Source organism: Prionailurus bengalensis, chromosome E1 (assembly GCF_016509475.1).
Source record: "Prionailurus bengalensis isolate Pbe53 chromosome E1, Fcat_Pben_1.1_paternal_pri, whole genome shotgun sequence".
NCBI lineage: Eukaryota > Metazoa > Chordata > Mammalia > Carnivora > Felidae > Prionailurus > Prionailurus bengalensis.
Window position 1 is genome coordinate 13,168,737 of NC_057347.1, and position 20,117 is coordinate 13,188,853.

At 51.7% G+C, this 20,117-nt stretch overlaps 1 protein-coding gene across 4 annotated transcripts in view; it reads left to right on the plus strand.

Annotated features, from left to right (window-relative positions):
- CAMKK1 (calcium/calmodulin dependent protein kinase kinase 1) overlaps window positions 1-20,117 on the plus strand; it is a 35,122-nt gene that overhangs the window by 5,450 nt on the left and 9,555 nt on the right. The window contains exons 2-16 of one of the 4 annotated variants that reach the window (XM_043583375.1): window positions 2,059-2,460; window positions 3,400-3,447; window positions 3,895-3,948; window positions 4,346-4,397; window positions 4,653-4,786; window positions 5,221-5,257; window positions 6,052-6,073; window positions 7,275-7,363; window positions 10,570-10,769; window positions 12,720-12,773; window positions 13,555-13,628; window positions 15,385-15,472; window positions 15,694-15,822; window positions 17,954-18,057; window positions 18,725-19,703. In XM_043583375.1, coding sequence (XP_043439310.1) covers window positions 2,101-2,460; window positions 3,400-3,447; window positions 3,895-3,948; window positions 4,346-4,397; window positions 4,653-4,786; window positions 5,221-5,257; window positions 6,052-6,073; window positions 7,275-7,363; window positions 10,570-10,769; window positions 12,720-12,773; window positions 13,555-13,628; window positions 15,385-15,472; window positions 15,694-15,822; window positions 17,954-18,057; window positions 18,725-18,809 — 1,530 coding nt within the window. In that variant the 5' untranslated portion in view covers window positions 2,059-2,100 and the 3' untranslated portion in view covers window positions 18,810-19,703. Of the gene's footprint in view, window positions 1-2,058; window positions 2,461-3,399; window positions 3,448-3,894; window positions 3,949-4,345; window positions 4,398-4,652; window positions 4,787-5,220; window positions 5,258-6,051; window positions 6,074-7,274; window positions 7,364-10,569; window positions 10,770-12,719; window positions 12,774-13,554; window positions 13,629-15,384; window positions 15,473-15,693; window positions 15,823-17,953; window positions 18,058-18,724; window positions 19,712-20,117 lie in introns of those variants that run through there. The other 3 variants (XM_043583376.1, XM_043583377.1, XM_043583378.1) reach the window with 3 other exon arrangements.

The window sequence follows — 20,117 nt, forward strand, 5'->3', positions numbered from 1 at the left end:
GTGACGGGCAACAGAGTGGGCCATCTACACGGAGTGGGCTAGGCCAGCCAAGCTCGGAGGGCTCCTTTCATCCTTGGCTTCCTCCTTCCCACAAGTGGCCTGGTTCCTGAAGCCTCCCTGATACTTCCTTCAATTGCATACACTGTCCCTCTCATCTTTCCCAGGGAGGACCCCTTAACGCTTCATCCCTACTCACCTTCCTCACCTCTTTCAGAGAGGCCTTCCTGATGTTCCAGCGCTACCTGCCTCCCTCACCTCCTCCAGGGAAGTCTCCCTGATGTTCCAGTCCTACTCATTCTCTCACTTCTTCCAGGGAGGCATCCTTGATTCTCTGGGCTCACCAACTGCTTCCTCATTCCTCTAGGTCCAGCCTCCATGTCTTTTCCTATTGCCAGTCTGGATTCCCTTCCCCCTTCCTTTCTGCATGTCAGCATCAGCGATACCACCTCTGGGTTTCCACTCATTCAGCGCACCGTACCAAGCACAGGGCTTCTGGATGACACCCTTGCCCACAGTCCATCTCTAGGGAATCTGGGAAGATTGGCCCTAGGGAATCTGGGAAGATCCTGTGTTCATGGTACAGATGGAGAGGCTGAGGCTCAGACTCAGGAAGGAGCCCACCCAGGACCCCACAGTAGGCTGACAGGCAGGATTAGAACCCAGCCCAGGCTCCTCTGTGGCCAGTGGGCTCCAGTGAGCCCTACCTGCTTGACATCTCTCAAAGCAAGATGATGGGGGCACAAGGGGTGACTTACGTTCTTAAAGTCATTGTGTGGGTAGAGAGGAGGTTACCACCAAACAGGAAGGGCAGAGGGTCAGGAGTCCACTCACTTCCTTTTCCTGAGAAGATGCTGAGTCTGGCCCAGGAAGGGGGAAGGGCACTGGGCTGGAGTGGGGCCACTGCTCAGCCTAGAGCAGATCAGAGATGGAGGCCCAGTCTGAGGGTCAGGGTTTAGCCTGGGGTCAGGGTTCAGCCCAGGGTTGTGGTAGAAGGTGAGGGCTGGGTTAGAGGTCAGTTTGGGGTTCAAGCTGGGGTCAGCCTTTGGCCCCGAGCCTGGTTTGGGGCTCAGAATGTAGTGGGGTCAGGGTGGGTGTAAGGTCAGGCCACGGAGAACATCTCAGTCTGAGTAGCTGTGACAAATATTTGGGGCACACAAATAAACTGGAAGGAAAAACCAGGAAAAATAAGGAGTGACCTTTTAAATATTTATTTTTGAGAGAGAGAGAAAAAGAGAGTGTGTGCACATGAGCAAGGAAGGGGCAGAGAGAGAGAATCCCAAGTAGGCTCCTCACTGTTAGCACAGAGCCCCAAGTGGGGCTCAAACTCACAAACTGTGAGATTATGACCTGAGCCAAAGTTGGACACTTAATCAACTGAGCCACCCAGGCACCCCGGGAGTGACCTTTTAGTTTAGTGAATTCTCTCTTGACAGCCACCAAAGCAGCAGGCCCTCCCCCTAAAGGACCCTCTCCTAGGCTTCAGGCTCTGCTGAGGCAGGGAAGGGAGTAATGGGGGATGGGAAACTCGCTCTGTGGTCCTGGAGAGGCCTTCCTGGAGGGTAAGTGACTGGTTTGGAGTATCAGGGAGGCCTTTGCATTACCAGTGCCCAGCTCAGCTTCCAGGCAGCAGCACTGGAATGCTCTGCAGTCCAGGGTGGGGCTGGTGACTCACTGGACTGTCTGCTGGAAGGGGCCTGAGCTGACCCTGGACTCTGTTTCTCCCATTCCTGCTGGGCCTCCAGTATTCTGCCCATGTCAGTCTGTCCTGACTCCAGAATCTCGGATTCTCCCTGCTTCCCTGTGAAGCCAGCAAGGCAGATGTGACTATGCCCATTTCACCAATGGGGATACTGAGGTCTAGAGGGCTGCTGTGCAGCAGAGCCAGATGAGTTCCTGGAACTCCTTCAGCTGGCAGGGGCAGACCTGACTTCGGATGCTGGCAACTCAGGCAGGGGGAACAAGGAGGGCAAAGTCATGAAGGTGGGACCAAAGGGCCTGGAAATCTGACCTCCTTAGTCCATGCTCAGGATTGAAGCCTTCTCTGTCCTCTTTTTTCAGGTTCCCAGTAAGGCTGCACAGAGGACCCCCTTAACTGTGGCAATGGAAGGGGGCCCAGCAGTCTGCTGCCAGGACCCTCGGGCAGAGTTGGTGGAGCGAGTGGCAGCCATTGATGTGGCCCACTTGGAGGAGGCAGGTGGTGGTCCAGAGCCTGCCAGGAATGGCGTGGACCCTCCGCCAAGGACCAGAGCTGCCTCTGTGATCCCTGGTGGTGCTTCAAGACCCCCACTAGCCCGGCCCAGCCTTTCAGCCAGGAAGTTCTCCCTGCAAGAGCGGCCAGCAGGAAGCTGCCTGGAGGCCCAGGCTGGGCCTTATGCCACAGGGCCTGCCAGCCACATCTCCCCACGGGTCTGGCGGAGGCCCACCATTGAGTCCCACCATGTGGCTATCTCAGACACAGAGGTTGGTGGGGCAGAGCTAGGGGGTGCTCACAAGCTTTTAATAGTCCTAAATGAAGATGTTTTTCTTTCCGTGCCCCTGCTGCACAGCTGTTTAGCCTTTGCTTTGCATACCCCCAGAGTTGAGGAGCCTGCTACCTCACAATATGGCTCTTCCCACCAGGGAGCTCCTTCTGAGCCAATCACTGTTAAGTCCCACCATTCCTATCCCTAGGCCAGGCCTCAGAAATAGGCCCTCCCCTTGTCCCCCAAGAAGTTCTCTTAGCAATTTGAAGATCGATAGTATGTCCACCCTCCCCACCACAAGTCAAACCTAGCTTTAGCCCCCACTTCTAATCCTGCTTCTTAGAGTCTCCTCTGACTCAGAAGCTGCCAGCATGCTTCCAGTCTCTGTTCTTACTTCTGCCCCTCTATCCCACTGGCTCTGTTTTCCACTTAGATCTGACAGTGAACCCTAGTACCGAGCAATCTACCGATTGCAGAGGCTGAGCTTCTTATGCCTGAGCCAGGGCTGTGGTCTCCTGTCCCCAAGGCTCTCTTCATCTTTCTTGTCCATGCAGCCAAGACCTTGCATTCAGCTACTTCTAGAAATACTTGCTTATGCATTTCTCACAGACTTAGGTCTCCCAGACCCCAGCATCCAGGCAGGAATCAGTGTATTTTTCCTTCACCACTTCCTAGGGAGTAAAGTACAGCCATGGCTCACCATTCATGTTTGCAGACATGAGTGTGCAAGCCCTCTTGTCCTTTTTCGTGGCATAGAGACCACCAAGTTTCCCCATCCAAACATGAAAGCTTGATGAGTTGGGGGGGGGGGGTCTGGGATTGAGGGGCCCAGAGCCAGGATTGGGCCCTGAACAGGCTGCTGAGGTGGGATCAATACTGCCTCTGGATTAAGCTTCACCTGATGCTTCCCTTTCCCCTCCCCCCCTCCCCTCCCCAGGACTGTGTGCAGCTGAACCAATACAAGCTACAGAGTGAGATTGGCAAGGTAGGACTGGGACAGGCAGTGGGGACTGTTCTCTTGAGGCTTTGGGTAGGCAGCCTATCAGGATCCTCTGCTTGGCAGTTCTTTCTCCCTGGGAATGTAAGGCAGAGCCGGGAAGGCCCCAGCTTAGAAATGAAGACAGTTTTGTCCTCTAGGAAATACCTGAGGTGGGATGGGAAATGATTCTCCATTCCTGATTCCATAGTTTTTGATGGAAGACAAAGAGGGTCTGAGGCAGCATAGAGCTGCATTGAGCCAAGCAGAGGCAATTACCAGGAACAGCAGTCCTCTTCTGTCTGCCTGAAATGTATGCCTGCTGGTGGCCAGCTGGTGGGGGTGGAGATAGGATGAGGGGGGAGGGAGCCGGAGCTGTTCAGGCTCCCCATTCCCTGAGCTAGTCCTGGAGGAGGTTGCCCTGTCCAGGCAGGGCTGACCGGTGCCTATTTCCAGGGTGCCTACGGCGTGGTGAGACTGGCCTACAACGAAAGTGAAGACAGGCACTATGTGAGTCTGGGGATGGGAGGGAGGTGTTGCCCCAGCCAGGCCCCAGAAGCCTGGGAGGTGGGCAGTGGCTGTGCTGGGAAGACAGAGGACAAGGCTGCCTCTAGAGGGAGTGGGCTCCTGTCCCTAAGGGAATGCAAAAGGAGTAAGCTTCTTGAGAATATGCAAGCAGAGGCTGGACCTTCTGAGAGGAGAGCTCCAGAAAGGCTTGTTGGAGAAATAGGGTAAGGCTTAGACTCAGATATGGTCACCTCCTAACCCAGCTTAACCACACCTAGGCCATACTTTCAGTTCTGGTGGCAGTCACCCACTGGTGATTGGACCTCCATCCACATGTAACCAGCCTGTTCTAGCTCCTGGTGGCTGCACACAAATGACATTTCTACCCCTCCCTCCTCAGGCAATGAAAGTTCTTTCCAAAAAGAAGTTACTGAAGCAGTATGGCTTTCCACGTATGTATCTATTGGGTCCTATGCTTGGGAGCTCCTTGCTTGGGGGCAGAAGAGGAGGACACCTCAGTCCCTCACTATTTTTTGTTAGGACTGGGGGTAGAGGTGGGGAAAGCATGAGCAAAGGCCTGGTAGTGGGGATGTGTTTGGTGGGTTGGGGACAAGACCATTGCAAGATTCTTGCTTGAGGCTGGTTGTGGGGCCAAGGTGAGGCCCAGCCTCCTGCAATACGGGCTCGACTCCCCTTCCTGGTCACAGGTCGCCCTCCCCCAAGGGGGTCCCAAGCTACTCAAGGAGGACCAGCCAAGCAGCTGCTGCCGCTGGAGCGAGTGTACCAGGAGATTGCCATCCTGAAGAAGCTGGACCATGTGAATGTGGTCAAGCTGATTGAGGTAGGAGGCAGTGGTGAGTGGGTGGGAGCTCAAGTCCTGTGAAGCAACCCGTGGTGCTTGGGGACACTCAGCACAGACCTAGGGTTCCCACCAGATACTCCTCCCAAAGTATCTGTGGCTAAGGCCTCCAAAGACAGAGCTAGACTTGGGGTGGCAGCTATAGGGAGGCTTTAGGGTTCAGTTCAGGCTGGTCTGCAATATTCTCAAGGTCTCAGTGAGGATAAGGGGCTGCCCAGAAGCAAGAAGTGAGCCCCCAGTCATGGCAGGAGGAGAGAACAGCTGGATGTCACTTGGTGGGCCAGGGTTGGGGGTCAGTGATTTTCGAGGCCTCATCTGTCTGGGGCCTACACCGTTCCTGCTCCATTGTCCAGGGAGGCTGCACAGCATACTGGGGGTCCTCAAGCCCTACCACCATGTCTGTTCCCTCTGACTAGGTTTTGGATGACCCAGCTGAGGACAATCTCTATTTAGGTGAGTGACCCAGCTCTTCCCAAAGCAGCTTACCTAGGGTCAGTCCAAGGGCTCCCCAGGGACACATGTGACCTTCAAATGGGCTGTATGAGCATGTTCTCAAGCCCTGGATTCCCTTGCCCAGCCCTGCCAATCCAAACTTAGAATACCCACATAGATTCAATAAATATTCCCAAGCTCCCACTCCACTGATCAGAGAGACAGTGGATCAAGAACGTGCACGAAGCAGGCTATGTGATATGGGTTCCCAGACCCTGTATGATAGCTCTGTGCCTCAGTTTCCTCACCTGTAAAATGGGGGATAATATATCTAACTCATAGGGTTGATATGAGGAGTAAATGAGTCATTATATACAAGATTGTTATTAATGTTGTTATTATTTAAGTTCACGGTGCCTGATTCATGAGTTTAGAGGCCCTCCAGAAACGGGACAGAAAAAACACTGGGCTTAGAAATTAAGGTCAAGGCTTTAGTCTTCACTCCCTGTCCTACTTGCCTATCTGCTGTGACCCTCAGGGAAATTCCTGCCCCTTCTGCAAGCCTCAGTTACCCACCTCCTTCCCAAGAAAGGAATCCATGGTGAATCAGGATGAGGCAGATCCATAGTAGATCAAAGTAGACCATACTTTCACCCATTTATTTCCTCTGATACCCTTGTCCCATCCATCCCTCAAGTATGCCTGAATGCCTGACCCTCTCCTACCTTCCAGAACAGGGAGGGACCTTGGCATCACCTGCTTTACAAGCCTGGCTGCATCTTAACTTACTTTACTTTTCTTTTCTTTTCTTTCAGTGTTTGACCTCCTGAGAAAGGGGTGAGTTCCCCATCCCAATCAGGCAGGTCAAGTCTAATCCAGGCCTTCTTTTCCCTCCCTGTGCCCTTAGTCCCAGGGTCAGCTACTCTAGGAGAAAGCGGAGACCCAGGCCCTGCCCTTGGGGAGCTCTGATCTGGGGGGAAATGAGAGACAAATAGGGCAATTCTTTGAAGTCTGTTGGGGGTCAGTGAGGTTGGAATATTCAGAGAGTTCTCTGGAAGAGGGGGTGGGTTTTGAGCCAGGCCTTGAAGAACTGGAAAGATTTTGAGGGAGGAGTGGGAGAAGAAAGGAGTGTTTCTCAAGCAAATATGTAGAGATGGGGCTCTCACCTGGATTCAAATCACAAAGAGTTCTTTCAGCTTTACAAGTTTATGAGTTGGGTGGGTGGGACTCCATTTGCTCCCATTTACAAGAGGGGAAGCTGAGGTTCAGAGGGGGTAAGTGGCTTGCCCAAGGTCACACAGTGAGTCTAATTCATGTCTGCTCTATTTGGCCTTCTCACAGTATTAGCAAAGCAGCAGACTTGGGGTAGTGGGCATAGGCCTGGGTGGACCACAGGCCCTAACTGTCAGGACCTTAAATACAGGGTATGGCTTGTGATTGCCTCTCTGCGGGGAGTAGGGGGCTGGGAGTAGTATCCCTTTAAGACTCAGAGCTTTTCAAACGTTTTTGACCTTCATCGAAGTAAGAAATATAAGTTTTACATTGTCATCCATCTCTGTAATTGAAACCTAAGTTTTACAAAACATTACATGTCTTTATCACATATGATGTACTCTGATAAATCCTACTTCATTAGAAATTTTTAAAAAAAGCATTAGCCAACCAGTAAATTAATTTCATGACCCTCTATTAGGTCTGGACCTACAGTTTGAAAAACACTGAGGTAAATGGCATCTTTGCAACAGTTTGGTAATAGAGAAGTACTTAGTAGAAGGAATACCAAGCCAATCAGAAATTAAGATAAAGCTAATTTGAAATTATAATGATTGTAAGGGGATATCTGTGTCTATGTGTTTTCAATGTTTCATTATACGGGAGAAAAAGCTAATGTCTTGAGTTCTGGGTTGGTGTTTGAGCATAGAGGGCTCCCGGGAAGTCCTGAGGGGCCTAAATGGCTCAGCCCCTGTCACCCTACCAGCTGTCTGCTTTTACTCATTATGATTCAGCTGAACACTCCTCCTCCCCTCCCTTTCTGTAGGCCGGTCATGGAGGTGCCCAGCGACAAGCCCTTCCCCGAAGAGCAAGCTCGCCTCTACTTGCGGGACATCATCTTGGGCCTTGAGTACTGTGAGCGAGGGTCTGCTTGCCCCTTGGAACGGGGGACGGGGGGGCGGGGGGGGGGGGCGGGCACCGGAAGGGTAGAGCCCGGGCTGAGCTAGCTCTTAGCAGTCCTATCAGTCAGCGCTGATCTACCAATCATCTTCGTTTGGGGGCGTGGTGTGGACTGTGGGAGGGGCCAGAACCTCCCGGATTGGAAAAGGGAAGGGAGTGGTGGCCGATTTCGCTGGGTTTGCACCAGGTTGTTCAAGTGGAGCTGCGCCTTGGTTGTTCTCTGTATCTCTTCTGCTGAGTTATTAGTCAAGCTCAACCTTTCCGCAGGGCCTCAAGAGATGTAGGAAGGAAGAGATTTATGTCCAGCTGCTTGAAGAATAGTCTGTCATGTCATGCGTCCTGTGGATGAGGAAGGGTGGGTTTACTGTGAGGGCTCAAAGGTGATGAGAGCTCAGGAGGGAGGATGTTAACTTAGCCTCTATCCCTGGAATTCACTTATTTACTCATTCATTTACTTATTTTTTTTTTCACTTGCTTCTTTCATATATGAGTACCTACTAAGCGCCAGCTAGACGCCAGGAGATTGACAAAGACCCAAATGTGACCTCGAGAATCTCAGTGTAGCAGAAGGGACAGGAACCTAAGCAGGCAGATACAGTGCAGTGCTGGCTAAGGCTGGGGTGGCACAGGGCTGTCAGATACTGAAGGGAGGCTTCCCAGAGGAGACCATTTTGACCAGGGTCCTTAAGGATAAGTAGGAGTTCATCGGCCAGGCTTGAGGGATGGATGGGAGAGAGTATGTCAAGCAGAGAGAACTGCATAGCAGGGGCACAGAGGGGAGTGGGCATGTCCTATTTAAGAATGGGGAGACGTAAAATCTGGTTGAAGCATGGGGTGGAGAGTGGTGAAACACAAAGCTGGAAAGCTACTCAGGCCATACCAGGAGGGCTGGGAATACCTCCACGGAGGACTTTCATGACTTCATTCTGTCAGCATTGTAAACCGCCGAGGGCTTTGAGAAGGGAGGGGCGTGATAGGATTTGCATCTCAGAAAGCTCGGCAGCTGTGTAGTGGCTGAATGAAGGGCAAGAGGTGAGGAAGGAGGCTTTTTCTACAGCCCAAGTGACAGATGGTGAGGCCTGGATTAGGGCAGTGGCAGTGGGGAGGAGACATGAAGGAGGTGGGGGGGGGGGCAGCACTGGATGACTGGCTGGTCATGGGGAGGGGAGGTTCCTCAGACATTGAGGGTTCTGGCCTGGTTTGGGGAACAGGAGTGGTGCCCATCTCTCTCAAATCTTAACTGGATTTATCAGGAGCATATTCTCTTCCTAGGGGAACAGGGTGAGGACCTATCTGAGGTATCAGGAGCCAGGATTGTCTTTATCTCATTTGAGCCACTCCACTGCCCTCTAATACTCTCTTTGCACATATGGGGAAACTGAGGCACACAGAGAGGAGGGCTTTGCAGAAACTCTCAAGGGTTTAGAGTTATGGGAAGGGGGCATTTCACCCTGGGTGTGATGAGTGGTGGACACAACCCTGTACCAGGTTGGCTTCCACCCCTTCCTGTCCTGGGCCCTTTTCTTCAGCTCAGTGCCTTTTGTTTCCCATCCTCTGTTTCCCCCATCCCAAAACAAGCTAATCCCATCTGGCTTTGGAGTAAAGTCTTGTCAAGACCCAGCTAATCACAGTGAAGGGCTTCCCAGAGCCCACTGGTCAGAACCACAGGTTGGACAGGCAAATGAATGGAGGCATCAGGTGCTGAAGACCTTCCTTGTCATTCTGGTCCTCAGAAGGGAAGATGAAGGCTGCCTGGGGAAGGCTCCATGGTCAGGGGCCCAGACCTGATTCTTGTAGATGGGCAAGTGTAGCAATGCAGGTATGAGAAGCAGTCACATCTGGAATATATCTTAGAAGTTGAGCCCATAGGACTTGTTGATTGAATAGGATGTGGTGTCTGAAAGAGAGAGGAGTTGGAGATGATCCTGAGGTTTTTGGCCTGAGCAACTGGTAATGTGCCATTAACCCGATAGGAAAGACTAGAGGAGAAGCAGAGGTCTTCTGTTTTGTTTGTTTGGTGAGGGGTGGGGAGGGGGTTGCAGACAGCACAATCAAGTTCTGAATTAGATGTGTTGTTGAGAAATTTTGAGAAATACATTAGATGTCTGCCGGATATCCATGTGGATAAATATCCCGGAGTTCAGGGGAGAGGCCAGGGTTTGAGATAAGAATTTGGGACCACTTTCTGTGGTCAAATACACAGTCCCTTGAGCCTCTGCACTCTGATGGGTATTGTGTCAAATCTCTTGAGTGCATCAGGCACATAAGAGGCAGTCACTAGAGGAACATTGGTTTGGTTGTTATTGTTGTGTGACACTCACTCCCTTTGCCCTTCATCTCCGCCTCTCCTCTCTTCTTTCCTCCTGCCCTTTCCATCTTCCCTCCTCTCCAACATCTTGGGGACTTCTGATCCAGAGGAAAGTATTTGCTGAGGTAGAGCCTGTAAGTGGGTGACTGTGGGGTAGAGTCAGTGCCTTCTCTAAGCTGGGATGTCTCTGGCCATCTCAGCCTGAGCTTCCCATCTTTTCCTGGCACTGCTGAACCCAGGAAGCAAGGTGAGCTCTCAGTCCACTGGAGAAGGCTGACCCTTACCCCAGCCATGTTCATCCTAGCAGTCCCAAGGCTTGGGATGCCCTCTCCCCCTGATGCTCTTCAGCCCAGAATCCCTAAGCCTGAGGCAGTACTTCTGCAGGATACCCCACTATTCCACCCTAAGTCCGAGGAGGAGGAACATTTCCGACCTGGCTGGGTGGGAGAAGAGACTGAGAAAAGGTTTTGACAGGCTTTGGGACTGCAGACAACATGGGGAGGGCCAGAGATGGCCTCTGGAGAGGCTCCCTTCCCAATTTCCTCTGACAGCCCCTTCAGCAACAAGGTGTGTTGATTGCCACAGGGAGCACTGCACTTGGAGTCCAAGGACTCCAGTCCTAGCTCTGCTTCTGACAGCCTGGGCTGGCTGTGATGTCACTACTGCATAGTGGAGCAGAGGGCCCTGAATTCTTTTGAGGTCCTCATGAGATGAGTGTGTGCATGGGCTAGGATAGCCCCGCTCCTTTCTCGCCTAGAGTTTAAGATGGGCTTCCCTGGCCAGGCGAGGGCAGGTGGGGGGGGTTCCAGGCAGTGGCCCCCCAGGCCAGCACTCAAGCTGCCTCTTTCTGCAGTGCACTGCCAGAAGATCATCCACCGGGACATCAAGCCGTCCAACCTGCTCCTGGGCGATGATGGGCATGTGAAAATTGCCGACTTTGGCGTCAGCAACCAGTTTGAGGGGAACGACGCTCAGCTGTCCAGCACTGCTGGGACTCCAGCGTTCATGGCCCCCGAAGCCATTTCTGATTCCGGCCAGAGCTTCAGTGGGAAGGTGGCTTCTAGGACCTAGGCTGAGTTGGCATTCAGGTGGAGGGGTGGAATGGTTTGCAGTGGAGCCTCATTTCCAACCTGAGGGTATCAGAGTCCTTATGTCTCAGGCGCGAACACTGAACACAGTCCTCTCCTTCCTGTTTGCCTCCTGAAGTCTGAGAAACTCCCCATCTTTGGCTTCCTGTCATTTTCCAGCAGGATGGCCCCGGGTCTCCACTGCAGATATTTCCTGCCAGCTTCTCTGTACGGAGCACTGGGCTGGGCTGTGGAACAGACAGAGCCCAGATGGCCCAGTTCTCTGTCCTTCTGGAGATGGTGAAAAGAACAGGAGAGCTCGTGTTTGGGAAGAAGTTGGAGGCTCCTCTCAGACTTTTTGGAGACGGCAGGGTTTGAACTAGGCCTTGAAGAATGGGGAGGATTTGAGCAAGAGATGGAGACCATAGAATGTACAAGAGCACTGAGGAGCATTGGGAAGGGGGCATGATGGGTCTGGGGCAGAGTTTAGAAGGCCTGGAAGTTTGTGCTTCCTCCTAACTGACAGAGGCAGTGGACAAAGCTTTCTGAGCAGAGGGCTGCAGTTCCGTTTGTTCCCCTGGCCACATGCCTGTTCCCACCTGTGGAGTGCTGGCTGCCTCACTGTGCCTCTGCCAGGGAGCCAATGGTCAGGAGGCATTTGGACATGTGTGTGGGTGTGGAGCTCAAGAGAGGTCAGGGATGTAGATAGAGATTGTTTTCAAGAATTTCTAATTTTGATGTAATTCCAAATTTACAAAAAATTACAGCAATAGTACAAAAAAAAAACCCTCCCATGTATCTTTTTACCCATGTCACCAATTATTGACATTTTATCTCATTGACCTTTTCACCGTCTCTCCCTATATTTATTATACACGTATTACATTTTTCTGAACTGTACGAGAGTTAAGTTGGAGACCTTACCCTCCTTTATCACAGTATAGTTTGGCAGATATTTTCTAAGAACAAGGACATTCTCTTACATAACCTCAGTACAATTATCAAAATTAGGAAGCTAATCATTGATAAAAGACTGTTATCTAATCGACCTTATTCAGATTTCATCAGTTGTCTGGATACTGTTCTTTAATGCCTTTTTTTTTTTCTTTCTGGTCTAAGATCTGATTCAAAGTTAGTCACTGCGTTCACTTGTCACATCTCTTTGGGGTCCCTTCATCTGGAAGAGTTCCTCAGCCTTTCTTTGTCTATTCTGACCTTGACATTTTTGAAGAGAACAGTCCTGTTACCTTGTAGAATGATATCAGTTTGCATTTGTCTGGTGTTCCCTGGTTGGATTCAGATTGAATCATCTGTGGCAGGAATATGTAGGTAGACATTTGAGAATCATTCACATAGGAGAGAAAGTGGAAACCAGGAGAGGAGGTGGGGTTCCAGAGGGGGAAGATGTAGAGAGAGCACATGTTAGAACCCAGGATATGGGGAAGCCGTGAGGAGCTGTAGAGGTGGCCAAGGGCCAGGGCCTTGGGGTGGGCAGGGGCTGTTTCTGGTGTCAGAAGAAAGGTGGATGGTGGCTTCTCCAATGGAATATCAGGAAAAGGGATGACGAGCTAATTTAGTGAGTATAAGGTCAATACATAGCATGGTTTCTGGGGTGCATCTGTGTCACAGGTATAGCAATGTGACCCTGTAGGTGAAGGGAGTTTTGCACCTATTGAGTTGGAACTGTATCTGGTTTGGGTATGTGACAAGGGGACATGGAAACCCTGAGAGGCCGGGACCTTGTTCTTGTCAGCCCTGTGTCCCTAGTGCTCAGCACAGGGTCAGGCATGGAACGAGTGCCTGGGAGTGTTTGTTGAGTGAATGTATGACTGAGGAAGGAGGGTCCCAGCATGCCCTCTTCCATAGCCCATGGGAGCTAGGTGAGCAAGGGGTGTTGGTTCCTTTTGGGGAACTGATGCGAGCTGTTTCTTCCTAGGCCTTGGACGTGTGGGCCACTGGGGTCACATTATACTGCTTTGTCTATGGCAAGGTGAGTGTTGGGTGGGGTGGCAGAGCTGGGTGGGCCCAGCCCCTTGGCGCCATGGGCGGGGCCAAGCTGAACCAGCATGAATGATAGCTGCAGGCTATCATTTCCTTTGTGTCCTAAAGTAAAGCGACTTTTGAAAGGAGCCACCTGACCCAGAGAAGGCTGAGGGAAAAGAGGCTTTTTTCTTTTTTCTCCTGACCCTTGGAAGGAGATCCATATGAAGGAGTCCCGGACAGCAGACATCCCAATGGGAGGTGTAGATGGCGGTATTGCCATCTTCCCGCCAGAGTGCTCCCTGTCCTTCTGGCCCTGATGCCATTCATTCTTTTGTTCATTCGGATGTTCATTCATTCATTCATTCTGCAAATTGTCCTTGACTCTTGCTCTGGGTCAGGATGGGCCTTGGGAACACTCAACATTGACTTAGCCAAAATCCCTGTCCACAGGTGCTCCTACTCTAGTGACTGCACTGAGAGCCAGGAGGGAATCTCAGTGAACATGTTCGCAAACTCCAAGCCCTGGAGTGGAAGCCTTTCTGCAGGTGGCTCTATGGCCAGTGGGTACACCCAGCCTCATAGTTCCCTCAATGACTCATTTGTTCAGTTAGTGTTTCTTGAGCACCTACTGTATGCTGAGCCCTGAACAAGTTAGACAGGGTTCTTCCTTTCTACTAAGGAGTCCAGAGCTGCCCCCCACTTCTGGCCACACCAAGAAATGGGGTCAGTCCCCCAAGGCAAGTCGAGGCCCTGGGCCTGCATCCTTTGTCTGTTTTTACACCCCACAGTGCCCGTTCATCGACGATTACATCCTGGCCCTGCATAGGAAGATCAAGAATGAGGCCGTGGTGTTTCCCGAGGAGTGAGTTGCCCGTGAAAGGGGGCTCCTGCCCACCCCCAGGGAGGCATGTCTGAGTTGTAGCAGAGCATTTGCCTTTTGAAGGCCCCACCCCAACTTTCTGGGGGTGCTGTTCCCTGGGAGGGGCTCCTGAGCGGATGGAGGGGTGGGACTGTAGAGCAAGGTCTCAGAGACATCTAATCGGATTCCACTGTACAAATGGAACTCTGAGGCTGGGAGTTGGGCAAGAATGACCCCAGGTCACACATTCACACGACTCCTTCACTAAAGGCCTGTGTGGGGTCAATGGGCATCAACTTTACACGGACCCTGGAATCATGGGGAACCCCTGTCTTTCCCACATGGGGTAGGAGGGCTTTAAGATCCCAGTTTCCTTCCCCATTTCATAGATGGAAAAGTGGAGGCTCCAGAAGAGAGTTATCAGTGGGTCTGGGATTTGAAGCCACTCCCTCCTCCCCATCCCTTCATTTGTAACTGGGGTCTCTGAGCTGAGAGGGACTATTTGGAGAGGTCTCCCTGCTCATCTGTGGTTCTTCTGGTTATGATATTGGCTACCATGGCTCCTTATTTTTCAGACCCTTCTGCCATCTGATCAAAGTGCCCTGGGAAGGTCAGAAACCAACCTGGGCATTGTCCTCAATGATTCCTGCTCCCTCGTTCCCACTCCCTGTCTGGTCCCCGAGCCCTATTGAGTCCACCTCTTCTGTATCTCTTGACTCCATTGCCACCTGTGCCCCTGACTGTTTCTGTCCTTGGATTTATCTAGCTACCTTCTCTTTGGTCTCCCTGCTGCCAGCCTCCCTCCAGTCCAGCCGCCAGTCAGGCCAGGGTGACCCTGATGAAGTACAACAAATCTCACCATATCTCCTGCTTAAAGTTTTTCCAAGGCTTCCCAAAAGCCTGCATGAAGAGGCCATTCCCTGACCCTGGCATTCAAGGACACCTGGGTTCCCTGACCCTGGCATTCAAGGATACCTGTTCCCCCACAGCACTAGCCAACTAGACTCCACCCCTTTTTGCCTGTCTCTGTACCTTTCCTCCTGCTGTACCCCCTGCCGGAGGTCTCTTTCTTCCCATCCCAAGAGTTATAAATGGGATTAAATATCTAGGACAGCAGAGGGAACCAAGGTCAACAGTCCCAAGAGTGAGTTCCTTCTCTGCAGGCTTGGATGGATGGGCTCCCCCAAAATGTTGGTAGCAAAGAAGCCTGGAGTTTGGGCAGAAACAGTCAGGCTAATGTGGGGCTGAGTGTCCTGCTCCCCCTTCCCCTGAATCTCTCATCCCTGTCCTCACTCTTGTGGGTAGCAATGTGCCAACCCGCTAACCTCTCTGGGCCTAAGTTTCCTCCTCTGTCAAATGAGAGTATTTCTTGGCTACCTCCCAGGCAGAGGAGAGGATAAGATGGTGAGTGGGGTAAAGGCCCCTGGTGTCCCATAAAATGACTTTTCTCACTATCCTCACCATCTCTGCACTGAGAGGGTATCCAGTACCCCTGGACCGCATTTGTATTTGTGGCCCCTGCCTCTGGAGGAGATGGCTTTACTTCCTATTCAGGAAAGAAGGATATCCATCTACTTATTCTGAAACTCTTTGCTTCTGCCTCAGTACCTTCCTGCTCTCTGAGAAGTGAGGGTTGGGTGTGTCTCTGACCTGGCATGTACTATTCAGGGAATCCCAGAGCAGGTGGGGATGGAGAGGTGGGCAAGAAAGAATCCTCACTGACTGTCTCTCCCTCATCTCCTTCCTTCCCCACTTTTAGGCCAAACATCAGTGAGGAGCTCAAGGACCTAATCCTGAAGATGCTAGACAAGAATCCTGAAACAAGGATTGGGGTGCCAGACATCAAGGTTGGGGAACCAGAGGTCTTGAGCTGGGCTGGCCTTGGACACAGCAAACAGGCCTCAGTATCTCCTTCTAGAGAGCCCTATACCAAGTCATATGTATATTGGGTTTGGATTGGGAGTTTATGGGTGTTGGGTCCCCTCAAGGCGATTGCTGATAGAATGCCCGTGGTATTCTTTGCTGACTGGGTGTCTGTCTGACCTCTCTCTGTCCTCCCACTCCACAGTTGCACCCCTGGGTGACCAAGAGTGGGGAGGAGCCCCTTCCCTCAGAGGAGGAACACTGCAGTGTGGTGGAGGTGACCGAGGAGGAAGTGAAGAACTCGGTCAAGCTCATCCCCAGCTGGACCACGGTGGTAAGAGGGTGATGGGCCAAAGACTCCCTTATCCTGGGAGGGCCTGAGGAGGTCATAGTCATTGCCTGAGACTTGCTCTATGTGGGCCCTGTCAGGGGACAGAGGGCCTTCTGGTCAGTCATCCCCAGTGCTGATCTACTGGGGCGCTGCTGGAAGGCAGTGGGGAAAGAGGCCATGTTATTCAGCCTTGCAGTAGGGAGACCAGGAGGCTTGGTGAGGAGAGTGAGTGATTTAAAAAATATACTGCCCTCACCGAGGATCTTTCACCATGACTGGAAGAAATATTTTCTTCCTTCCCTCCTTCCTTCCTTCCTTCCTTCCTTCCTTCCTTCCTTCCTTCCCTCCCTCCCTCCCTTCCCTCCCTCCCTCCCTCCCTCCCTCCCTCCCTCCCTCCCTCCCTCCTTGCTTCCAAGCGCTGTACTTTGTGTCAAGGACATGACGCTAAGAAGGCATAGGAAGCGTTTGAATTGGAGAGGTGGCCCTGAGCTCTTTGGACCGCACCCATGTGCTCCCTCCACTCTCCTCTCACATTTTACTTTTTCTCATCTTTCTCTGGACATCTTCCATGTTAACTGTTGGAAGTTATTCATGTAGCCCCTCGTGGCCACATGGGGTTTTGTGGAGGACACTGAGAACCATGACCTGCCCTGCACTGAGGTATCACAGCAAGTCAGAGTAAGCACAAGGCAAAGAGAGAGCTGGTACCTGTGCTGTGGGTACATCAGGCCTGTGTGCATTAGCCCTCCCTGCTTGGTCCAGGCCCAGCTAGGGACAGGTGGCCAGAGTCCTGCTTATTCCTGTGTTCCATAGAGCTCCAGGGCTCTGTGGTCTCTGGAACCAGTCAGCTCCCATAGGGTCTCTGCTGCTCCTTCCTTTGTCTTAGCCACCATTAACCACTGGAATAGCCTCCCAAGTTGTCTCCTGCTTCCACCGTCACCTGCATGACAGTTAGTGCTCAGCTCAGCAGCCAGGGTGGGTCCCAGTGACTGTTCATGTCACTTTTCATGTCTACCCTGCTCACGTAGGCTCCCATGTCACTCGGAATAGGAGCCACAACCTTGACTGCCTGCACAGTCCGCATACCTTCCGCCCCCATCTCCCTGTGGACCTCGTCTCTCCTCTCCTCTCTCCATTTGCTCAGCTCCAACCATGTGCTGCATAAGCTGCTGCTCCAGAACCTTTGCACTTCCCTTTCCTCCTGGGGGGTGCTCCTGCCCAGAAAACTGCAGGGCTCGCTTCCTCACTCCCTTCAGACCTTTACTCCAAAGTTACCTCAGTGAGAAGTGGGCCTTCCCTGGCCCCTTATCAAAAGTTCCCATCTCCTCCTGCCTTGTTTTACCGTTTTCTCCTTAGCCCGTATCACTAACTCATGTATTTTACTGATTTGTCTTATTTACTACTTGTCCCCCTAACTAGAACATAAGCTCCATAAAGGGCAAGAATTTTTGCCTCAGTGTGGCCCCAGCACCTAGAATAGTGTCTGGAATATGCTAGGCACTTGATAAATAGTTGTTGATTGAATGAATGAATGAATGAATGAAGTAAACGAATGACTGAATGCACCCCCATGCCAGGCATGTGTTTGTGAGTGTGTGAGTGTGTGTGTGTGTGTGTGTGTGTGTGTGTGTGTAGGCAACAGCCTAGAACTGTCCTTGCTGCAGGAGGAGGGACAAAGACAGAGAGCTGGGGTGCAGCAGCCTCTACCTGTCCAGGCATCTCCCCCAGGCTGCTGTGCGCTTCCTCTCTGCTCTGTCTGGCACAACCTCTCCTCCACTCCATGCTCCCCACCTTAGCTGTAAAGCATTTCCTGATTGCACGCCCCATGTCTTCAAGATAAAGCCCCCTTTCAGCCTGGCATTCCAGACCCTTCGTAGTCTGTTCCTGGCCTCTGGGCACCCCCACCAGTTGTGCCAAGCTCCTCACCATTCCCAGAATTCACCTTTCAACATCACCACTCATGCTCTTGCCATTTCCTCTGCTTGGAATTCTCTTCCTTTCTCTGCTGACTGAAAGGGAGCCTCAGCAGGGCCACCTGGAAGCTGTGCCCTTAGGGAATCAGAGTAGAGGCTGCCAATGTGTCCGGGAGCCTGGGTTTCTGTGTTCCTCACTCTGACATGTGTGTCCTCCCCAGATCCTGGTTAAGTCCATGCTGAGAAAGCGTTCCTTTGGGAACCCATTTGAGCCCCAAGCTCGGAGGGAAGAGCGATCTATGTCTGCTCCAGGAAACTTACTGTCGTAAGTATCTGTGGGCTGAGGCCTGCAGGGTGCTCCCTGGGGTAGAGTGGGGGCTGTGTTATATCCCCGAGACTCTCACTGTCACTGGGCTGTGCAGGCTGAGCCTGGAGCCTGGGGACTCGCCAGGTCTCAGAGGAGGGCCCTGTTTACACCTCTGTCCTCAGCCCACGGCAGCCTGGTAGAGGTTTGCGGATAGGCCTCGTATCCGCTCCTTGTAGAAGGTTGCTTGTCTGTGGAAGGAGGGGCACTTCTGCTGACTCTTCCTGGCCCGGGGGGATTGTTAGCTGCCTTCCTGAGTGGCTCATGCTACCTCCAGCCATTGCTGAGGCCATGTGCTCAGTCATCACTTTGTAAATGTTTGTCCAGCAAGTATGGATGGGTTGGCTGATAGGGCCAGGGAAGAGATTCTCGTTTGTTGAAGGCTCCCTACTGTGACCCAGGCATGTACATTCACCACCTCCTAGGAGAGGTCAGAGAAGCAATTCCCCAAACCTCTGTGAGCCTCGTCCTCAGCTTTTCCGCCTTCTTCCATTAAAATAAAAGTCAGTTTGGGATGCCAACAAGGCCTGCTGGAGTTTGTGCGCAGACCTGCAGAGAGAAAACCCTGAGGGGTCCTAGACCAGAAGGTGGTCCTGGGACATTGGTTGCTTTCCTCTGGCCCATGAAGGATGCTGCAGGGAGGAGATGTTGTGCACCCCCACCCCCATCTTCCGCCCCTTCCACCTGCTGTGTGGAAAAGGCGTGCTCCCTAGAGAGGTGAGTGCCAGATGTTGTCTGCGTACCTCAGCCTGTCCGGAAAGAGTAGCACCACTTGTGCTGTGCAGGGGCCCACACGCTGGCTTCGTGTGAGGCCACCCTTTTGTAAGTGGGCTCTTCAGAAGTGTCAAGTCCCATCACAGTGGGTGAGCTGGGGTCTGCTCCAGCCAGAGGTTGCTTGCACTCAGTAATGTCCATATACCAACTTCCTGCCCTCCAGCTGACAAATTTCCTGGCCAATGGAAGTTGAGTTGGGGGGGGGCTTTGGAGAGGCCTTGACGGTACTGAGCTTATTTTCAGTTCCCTGTCTCTTCAGTGAGGTGGGCAGGACTGGAAGAAGGGGTTCCCTGGGTTCCTCTAGGTCTGCAGGCCTCGAGGCTGGAATTGGGTTTAGTGTAGGGGATTACATATTTAACATCTAAATGGAGCCACTTTTGAGAGTGAAAGAGGAATCTGTTACTAATTATGGCAGGACAAAAGGCATAAGTAGGACCGTAATGAACAAATCTGGACATCTGGTAACTCTAGCTCAGTGCCTGTGATTCAGTGCCCCCTAGGGGTGTGAAAAGGCAGTCACAGGCTAAAGACCTCTAGTCTATATCTGGCACAGAACTGGGACCCAGGAATACAACTGAGCAAGGTTGTACTAGTCATTGTCCTTTTATGGACACGTTAATGGCGAGAAAGGCCCGTTTCCTCATCTGGACTGTGAAAGGATTGGGCTTAATCCTTTTCAGCTATAAAATTCTATAATTCTGTGACCCAAGTTGAATTTTGAAAAGTAGGTTTTACTTCATCAGAGTCCCAACATTTATCCTTGACAGACTCTGTTTTTTTTTTTTTTAATTTTTAAGTTTATTTATTATTTTTTTATTTTTAAGTTTATCTTGAGAGAGAGCAAGTGGGGTAGGGTCAGAGAGAGGGTAGAGATTGAATCCCAAGCAGGCTCTGTGAGTGCAGAGCCCAATGTGGGGCTCGAACTCATTAACTGTGAGTGAGATCATGACCTGAGCTGAAATCAAGAGTTGCATGCTTAACCGACTGAGCCACCCAGGTGCCCCGACTCTGTGTTTTTTTTTGTTTTTGTTTTTGTTTTTGTTTTTGTTTTTGTTTTTGTTTTTTTGTTTTTAATGTTTTATTTTATTAAAAAAATGTTTTTAACATTTATTCTTTTTGAGAGGCAGAGAGAGAGACACGAGTATGAGCGGGGCAGGGGCAGAGAGAGATAGAGACACAGAATCCAAAGCAGGCTCCAGGCTCTGAGCTGTCAGCACAGAGCCCAACGCGGGGCTCGAACCCACGGA